At 36.2% G+C, this 9,315-nt stretch overlaps 1 protein-coding gene across 1 annotated transcript; it reads right to left on the bottom strand.

Annotated features, from left to right (window-relative positions):
* Positions 1–1,637: 1,637 nt before the first annotated feature.
* Positions 1,638–6,080, bottom strand: LOC121427325. The gene is made up of 2 exons (XM_041623663.1): positions 5,451–6,080; positions 1,638–3,008 (listed from the first exon to the last, which is right to left on the bottom strand). Exons 1-2 carry the CDS (start codon positions 6,078–6,080, stop codon positions 1,638–1,640), a joined length of 2,001 nt encoding a protein of 666 aa, XP_041479597.1.
* Between the last annotated feature and the right edge of the window lie 3,235 nt (positions 6,081–9,315).

Here is a 9,315-nt window from a genome sequence, read left to right as displayed (position 1 = left end):
AAATAAAGTCTGTTCTGACATTAAGTCTGGCGTGAAACTCTTAGCTCTGATCTGATGAAGTGATCTGGTATGATATGATGAAGTGATCTAATATGATATGATGAAGTCCTTGAAGAATATGCCAGCTTTATACTAATTACAACTATTCAAGATCCTTCTAGTATTCACTATTCTAGAGGCTTCTGGTATTCACTATTATGGAAGCTTCTGGTATTGTCTTTTAAAAGAACATTCCCCTTCTTTCAGGAGTAATCACATTCTGGAAGACTCTTGAATGACCTCGGTGAAATTAACATGTGTCAACAAAATAGCTAAGGCTATTGTTCATTTCCACTACCAATACAATTCTATTGTAAAGTAATCTCTATTCAGAAATAACAATAATCCTTGGCCTTTAAAGAGGTAGAGGCCTGCTTAACAAAAGCTTTTACACACACGTTCTCGAATGTTCTTAATCATTCTTGGCTATCCTTGAAGAGGAAATAACTAAATAAATGAATGTAATTGCTCTTACAATTCTTCTTATATGTAAAAGTATAAAAAAAAAAAACACATATGCATTATACTTTAGTCAGATATGACTATGGGGATGGCGCACCATAAAAAATATATAGACCTAGATTGCTAGAGCCCTTTGGTATACGAAATTATTATCAGGTCCCTCGAAGAGCCTCCTTAAGCCGTCGGTTCCCTGGATGTTTACCAACAACCAACCAATCATGTTTTATCAGCATTTCAGTAAATATTCCTCACCAACATACTCTATATACACAAAGAAATTAGAAAATGTAGATCCATACAGTACTAAAGGGCCCTCAGGCTAAGAGTGACAAACAAAACACTGGAAACCTGACCAAAATTTGACAAGGATATTTTAAGCATTGTGTTACTTTGGTAAAACTGTTATAGGAATGGTTACTGCTATCATCATTTTACACTCATACCTGGCTTGTGATTTAATCTAATGAAATAGGAAAATAGAAAGTTTGGACCACACATCATCAGCCAACCTATCACTGGTCATTGCGTGCATATAGCTAATTTCACAAAATATCGCTAAACGTACAAATTGAATAGTTGTTTTATCAGATTTTGATGAAATTTTCAGCGTTTTGCCCAATTATACTATAATTATCATCATATATATTCAGATGCTACTATTTTAGACTGGAGTGCCCATTAGAATATTGTAGTTATATCCCTTCTATGCCTCACATTATGAATTGGTTTATTATCTATATCATTGAGCATGAATATAAATGTATATGTATAAATGACAAGGATTTGTATTGTACATGTTTGAATATTTGGAAAGAAAACTGAATTTAAATTAATTTGAAAAGAAAATGATGCTACATGTACATGCACAGTTAAAAATAATTAAAACAACGTTGTTTACTATGTGAATCGCACATTAGTTGTTTAAACCTTTTGAACAAGTGTTCAAAATCTTAAACAGCAAAGTAAAGATTCAGTTATTAATAATTTAAGCATAATTGTTTAAAATTTTAAATACTTGTTAAAACTGTAAACTTTAAACAACTATTGTGCGATTCACATAGTAGACAGCGTTGTTTGAGTTATTTGTAACATTGTGTTGAGACATTGTAGTAGGTGCATGGTTGAGATAATCTGGATTACAGTGAAACCTTGAAGAAATATAAGTTATCCCAACAAGCAAAGGCGAGCATGTCTGGGGAAAGGGAGACCAAGTAACCCCAATAACCTAATCCCATATGAAGTGTATTGAAAACAACTCTTTCCCTCAGGTTCAGACCATCAAGATAATAGAGCCTGATCACGACGCTACCATTCTTCTTATCAACACTCGCTACATACACCCTGTCCTGCTCATCCACGGCAGCATACAGGTAGACACCCTTAACAGCTTGTAAAGACTCACCAGCATTCCCATCCTTGTCATAGACCGTCACCATGCTTGGATTGGCATTACATGAACTCGTGATGATCAAACCCGTCCTGGTGGTAGATGCCTGCCCCGTCTCGTGCTTTGTTTGAATAGTGTGTTTAAGAGTGGATCCTGTCGGGTCATAGATATAGACTTGGTTGTCACCGTTAGTAATGATGATTTCATCTGATTGACTTCTGCTAACATTGAGATCATTAGTACCATCTCTCACGTGGATTGTTGCCTTCCTGGTGCCAAGGGGAGAGTATATGTAGGCTTCATTAGTATTGAAAAGCGATACGCATAAAGATCCGTCTTGTTGATAGACAAGGTCCTTATAATTCCCGTCATTGAGTATGTTACTACACTGCTGCTTACCACCATTTGAATCAATGATATCATTACCATGTGCAAACACCCCATATACGATACCCACACTGTCGTGTGAGTACCGTGTCATTCCGAACATAACTGACCGTAGATTAACACGATGAATGACTTCTATCTTGATATCACATCCTGCGATGTTCCCGAGGTCAAGACGAGTATCATCTGCTGGTTGGAACCTCTTCTCCTGTGAATTCTTCTCTATGGCTGCTGTAGTAGAATGATCAGTATATTCTGCGATGCTCCCGAGGTCAAGACGAGTATCATCTGCTGGTTTGAATCTCTTCCCCTTTGCTTTCTTCGTGATTGCTGACGCAGAAGTGTGATCGGTAGCCTCCTTCAGCATGGCATCCAGCTCCTCACAAAGCAAGATATGAGCAGATAGAGTGTCTGTCTCAAGATGACTCAGTCTGTCACTATCTACCAAAGTAATTGAACTACAAATACTCTTGATCCTCTGACGATCTTTTGACTTCAAGACATTGAGGTCGTCATCAAAACTATGCTTTAAGGCATTTACTTGGTCGGTGAGATTTCGAAGATTTTCTTCCAGCTCCTTGGCCTTGATACTGTAAGCTTGCCTGACATCATCTAGTATTGTCATGATTGTCTGCACTGCAGTATGTACCTCGTCACGTTGTATTTCTATGTGTTGAATGTTCTTTTCCAGCTCTGTTTTCTTGTCAGCGCAGCGCTGGGCAAGGTGTTCTACCTAGGGAATGAAATTTTGAATAGTAAAGACAACGGTTTAGATCTGCAAATATTCCTTAAATGTGAATAATAATAATAATAATAGCAAATAGCAAACTGTTAAAAAAGATAGCTACTAATTACATACGATAATCAGTAAAAGAAACCCCATAATTTCATGTCATTTTACAATAATTATAAAGAAAGTCGTGGCTGACATTCAACAAAAATAATAGGAAGAAATGCATTATGCACCAATATTAACAATATTAATGATGGTACGTTAAATAGGCTAATTATCAGATACAATACATTTTTATTGATTGATTGATCGATCAATCGATCGATCGATTCGATTGATTTTTTGAAGCAAACAAGTGCACACCAAGCTACCGATAATGCATATAGCATTTCCATTTATTAAAATGCAGGATAAAAGAGCTTTGTATGTTAAATGCCTTGCTCAGGGGCATAGGTGCCGCAGCCGGGATCGAACCCCAGACTATTCATGCATAGCCAGGCGCTTTAGACCACTAGCCACAATCCATGTAAAAGATGTATCCCTGACCCCCCCCCCCCCCGACGAGATTGAAGACCTTTTTTCCGGTACGAAATCCTTTATTTGTGATTGAAGACCTTTTTTTTGCTTGTCAAATTTTTGGGAGGACGGTTTTGCCCCCCCCCCCTGTGGAAAATCCTAGGTACGCCACTGCTTTAGACCACTCGGCCAAGGCAATTAATTGATTGATTGATTACGAATTTATTTCATTTCAAAATTTCATCAAAATTTCAAAGTAAAGGTTTCCTTCAATAAATAAGACATATTGGTACAAGATTTTTAAAATCTAAATATCTATATTAAACAAATCATCTTATCCTTCTTGTAGAAATTAGATATAAATCCTAAATTATTAGTTTTTTATCGTATTCTCCCAAGTAAGACATAAACAAGGCTGAATAATATTATAAGATATGACATAAACTGAAGAGGACACACGAAATAAAACATTACGAGAGCAGGAAATAATAGTACGGTACAAGAACACAAAGAAAACAAGAAAACAACAGGCTAAAAACAAGTGAAGGAAAACAAACAAAAGAAAAACAAACAAAATACAAAGTTACACAGGTAGATATAATGAAAAGAGACAAGGGAGTGAGAAGGGAGAGAGTGGGGGAAGAATAAGAAAGAATAGAAAATCATCAAAATATCATAAGAAGACTGAATAATAGGGGTGTTAATGAAATTGCTTTAATGCTATGAATTGTAGGCTTGTTTCATAAAGCTTGTGAAAGTGAGTTCCAAGGTTTCATGCCAGAAGATACAACAAGTTTCTTCGCAAATAATTTCCGTGTTCAAGGTAAATGGAAAAGTCCAGCAGATCAAGTAGGGTACCGATAAATATTGACATCACTTGTAAACATTGAGTAAAAGTTTTAATACATTTATCAACATTATAGTATTCAAAGTTTGCGACTTGATTTTATATCTTTTATCATCACCTATTGTTTTTATTACACCTTACATTTCAAATTAACGTTTCTATCTTTAATACCATTATATATATTAGAGATCAAGTCCACCCCAGAAAATATTGATTTGAATAAATAGAAGAAAAAAATCAAACTAGCATCACGCTGAAAATTTCATCAAAATCGGTTGTAAAATGATAAGGTAATGACAGTTTCGCGTATTTTTCACAAAACAGTGATATGCACAACTCAGTGACATGCAAATGAGACAGCTGCCGATGTCCCTCACTCACTATTTTTTTTTATTGTTTGAATTATACAACATTTCATTTTTTACAGATATAACCACAGGGACCGACTTGACTAAACCCTATACATGTAGTATTAAATAATGCTAATTCCACATGTTCAGGGAGGAATTATTCTTTGTTTCACTTGACAATGATGATAAAATTTGAATATTTCATATAAAATACAAACAAAAAGAAGTGAATGGATGACGTGAAAGTCTCATCATTTGCATATCGACCAGGATGTGCATAACTGTTGTGTGAAATTAACCGAAACTTAAAAATGTCGTACCTTTCCTATTCAGTGATATGCTTGTTGGAATTTTCTCTTTTTATTCAAATCAACTTTATGTTGGGTTGAACTTGTCCTCAATTACCGTTAATGTTATTTACATGCATGATCATTCCTATTCTTCTCAAAGTCATTTTTAGCTCTCTTTATCATCAGCATCATCATCATCATCAATATTCAATTTCGTTGTTCTTCTACAGTTGAGGATTCATGGGAGCCAAACTTTAGGTGCTGCCTTGTTCCCCATCCTTCTTCCCGCTCCTCCTCCTCATCCCCTCTCCCTACCCCTCACCGATCAAGGCGTTTTTTCTTATCATTCTTTATCATCGGCATGAATATCATTTTCAGTTGTCAATATTCAATTCAGTGTTCTTTTTCACACAATGATTTATTAAATAAATAAAATTACCTTCTGTCGCAACTCTTGTTCAAAGTCAACCTGGTTCTTGAATTCATGAGCTTTATGACCAACAAGTACGCACTTGTGACAGACGTGGACCTTATAATCCTCACAAAACATATCCTTCTTCTCTTGTTTGTGGATGGAGCACTTCTCGAATAAATGACCAATGCTAACCTTCCCTTGGATAACATCATCAATGGATACAATCTCATGATCTCCAAAGATCACTACAAGCTGTTGATGAGAATTCAAGCACTTATCACACATGTAAAAAGTACATGTTCTGCAGAATGACACAGCGTTTTTCTGAGACTTGCAAGTGGTGCATTTCTGGCACATCTCAAGGACAGCATTCATCCCTCCACACTTGGAGTGGTAATCGTCTACGCATCCGTTGATGGAGACATTGAGGCGGAGATCATCGACACGGTTGCCGGACAACTTGGTAATCTCCCTGCAGAGAGGACAGACCATGTGATCACGGTCCTGGTGGGTTAGATCGTATTTCTTGAGACATCGCCTACAAAATGTGTGTCCACATGAAGTCAGGATTGTCGCTTCGACAAATATGTCAAGGCATAATGGACATATCAGGTTCGGTGAAGAAGCTTTCTCTGATTCACACTTCTCAGCCATCTCTAAATATTATAACTAATTAAATCACCACCACAAGAACTATCGCATTAAAACGAAGCCAACTGTGCATTTCGATACAAATTACTTGTAGTGCTACAATGGTAAAAGCACACTAATGTGAATTGAAGTAGGAACTTTCTATTAATAGAAGGTAAGTATTCCCACCTACCTTTCAACTTGACAGCGTTATGTATGTATAATTCCATCGAAAGAGGGAGATATTTTCATTCGGCAGGTTCGGCTTACATACATTTATAGTCAAGTCAATATAGGGTTTGACCCACCACTAATTGCAACACTAGATATTCCACTGCAGTGCTTTCCAGGAAGGTCCCCTGAACAACATACTAAAAGTCCCAAAAATCCAAGCACTGGAAATTTATGAAATTTGCATATTATGCAAATTAGCCATAAAAAGTTAGAAAAATAAGGAAAATAGTCCAAAAATTACAAATTAAGCGTCCAAAACAATTTTATTTGAGCGAAAATTCATGATAAATCACTTTAATCAATGTTTTTAATCAAAAGTGCAAAAAATCTACCTCATTTGCATAATATGCAAATAAGCATCCTTATATGGAAAATTGTCAAGATATTGTGAGTTTTCTCTCATTGACTGCTTGAAAATTTCAATAATGTTGAAATTTACATGCTGCTATCACTAAGGACGTTGAATAGATTCATATTAAGCTTAGTTTCTGTAGTGTCATTTGCATATTATGGAAATAAGTATGTAATAAATATTCAAGAAAACACACTGGTGATACATTCCTTAAAAAATGCAAGTAGATTATCTATTGAAATTTGAATATGGCAATGCCTTATGTTACAGGAAGTTAACACCATATTAAAAGCCATTAAATAGACAAGCATAGGAAAATCACAAAATTTGCATTTTATGCAAATTAGCCATAAAAATTTGCAAATGAGGAAAATAATCCCAAATTTGGAAATCAAGTGCGGAAAACAATATAAATTGAATGGAAGTTCATGATAATCTTTACAAATTTAATAATTCTTCAAATAAAAAAATGTAAACAAATCTACATCATTTGCATATATAATTATAAGCATCCTTGATGAAAAAAAACAACCCAGAAATTTGTATTTTTCTCATACAAACAGTTCAACCCTCATTCCAAAGAGACCAAGAGCTCTGAAAGACTGCTGTAAGACCATAAAACTTGCTTGATCTTTCAACTAACTTTTAAAGATCTCTGATGTCTTTCACGATTCCTGATAGATCTTTCAATGGTCTTTGTGATCCTTGTGAGTCCAAAACTTTTTGAAACGGTTCAAAACAGTCTTTCAGCGGTCTTACAGGAAAATTGTTTTTGCTGGCCTTTCAGTGGTCTTTCAATGAACTTTCTAAATTCTTATTAGTCTTTCTATGATCTTCCGGCAGTCTCTCGAGATTTTTTTTCAGAGATCACCGTAAGACTCATGAGAGATCATTGGAAAATCATCAAAAGATAATTGAAAGACCAGGCAAAGTCTATGGAAAGAATTCTGAAGGATCACTTGATGCATAGACATCTCTGAAAGACCATTGAAAGATCTCTAGGACAGGTGTCTTTCAAAGTTCTTCGAGGGGTCTTTCTGAGCCATTCCACAGAGATGACAAAATTCAGTGATCTTGGAGACTGCTGTATAAGACCTTGCCAATTTTTGGTCTTTGAAAGGCCCTTCTAAGGTCTTCCCTCTGTGAATCTAGATCAATATATGACTACTAAGAATGCCTAGTACATTAAATATCAGCTTAATATCTGAAGTGGAATGTACATATTATGCAAATAAGCATCCGGCATGTTATAAATAATCAAGAAAACTTGTGATATTTTCCTCTAAAATTCCACGTAGATTATATATATGTAACCTTGATGACCTTGCTTGGTTGATATTGACTTTCTTCATGAGCAGTTACCACCGGAGCAGATACCCCCCTCATACTGGGCAATGACGAGTCAGTTCTACATGGGTCTTACTGTTTGAATGCTTCATATTTCTACCCAAGTCCTGCTCTCTCCTTGACTTGGTAGAGCCTTTGCGATTCTTGCTAGTATAGTCCACGCTAGCATGCTCCTTGATTGTCAAGTGATCAGTACAAGATCAGTTCAAATAAAAGCTCGTTAGCTTTGAATATTTGGTCCTTGTAGTACACCACTTGTCTTGGTGGTGAATATGAGTAACTTCCTTGGATCACGAGATCCCTGGGCATGGTTTATAAATACCAATGAGCATTTGCCCATACGAGCGACATGAAAGCCATTCATAAATTCATGATAAAGGCTTAAATTGTATATAGACATCTTTCTAGATACAGGAATCATGATTAGACGTCCTTGCTGAATCCAGTTGCTGCTTCAGGATGAAGCATCCGTTTTCTGTTCTTTCCTCTTTGACATGTTTGATGAATCTCCTAAGGATGGCAACTACCTCCATATATTGTAGCTATAGTTTCTAAGCAAATCGTATGCAAATAATATCAATTTCCTGATATTTATGGCGAATGGAAATTCCTCAGTGAGACAATGAACAACCAAGTAGACGTTAACTGATGAAGGACTAAGCCAGATTATTGCCTTTCCAACAAGAGGACACAACATAACGGAACACCTTTAACATCACTATCAAATACCATCCAACATTGATTAAACAGTGTGTACCCATTCCAGGATTTGTTTGCCACTTTGTGTTACTCATTGGTATACCGTGAGGGTATACAGAGGACTAAACCTTTCAGAAATTATGGTACGACTAAGAATGTCTTCTGGAGGAATGCGGAATTTCATAGTGTCATGCAGATGTACTTTGGACAATCATACAACTCTCTGTACTGAAATCCGACAAGTCGAGCATAGGAGATTGAATGTCAATCAAGAGGACTTTGACCAGAACCAAACCATTAGCCTTGTCTTCTTCCGACACAAGTTGCCTCAATGAGACACTGGACATAAATTGTGTCGGAAGAAAAGTTTTATAGGAAGGCTTGCGCATGTTGAGCATCAGTAAGGTGAAGCTCAGAATAGCTACAATGCATGAAGGAGGACCATAGAATGGTTTGTAGACAAGCCTATAGTACATAATTTGTTGACCGGATTGGCAATGATCCAGGCTGTAACAACTAGCATGTTGGAAGCCCTTAATATCATGCGCTATGACTACATTGGAAGACAACAGATTTTTTAGTCTTAGTATTTACCACTAATCATGATGATGATGACGCTGCTCTGCA

The sequence above is a fragment of the Lytechinus variegatus genome, chromosome 14 (assembly GCF_018143015.1).
Source record: "Lytechinus variegatus isolate NC3 chromosome 14, Lvar_3.0, whole genome shotgun sequence".
Taxonomy (NCBI): Eukaryota; Metazoa; Echinodermata; class Echinoidea; order Temnopleuroida; family Toxopneustidae; genus Lytechinus; species Lytechinus variegatus.
This window is presented reverse-complemented; position numbering and strand designations above follow the sequence as displayed.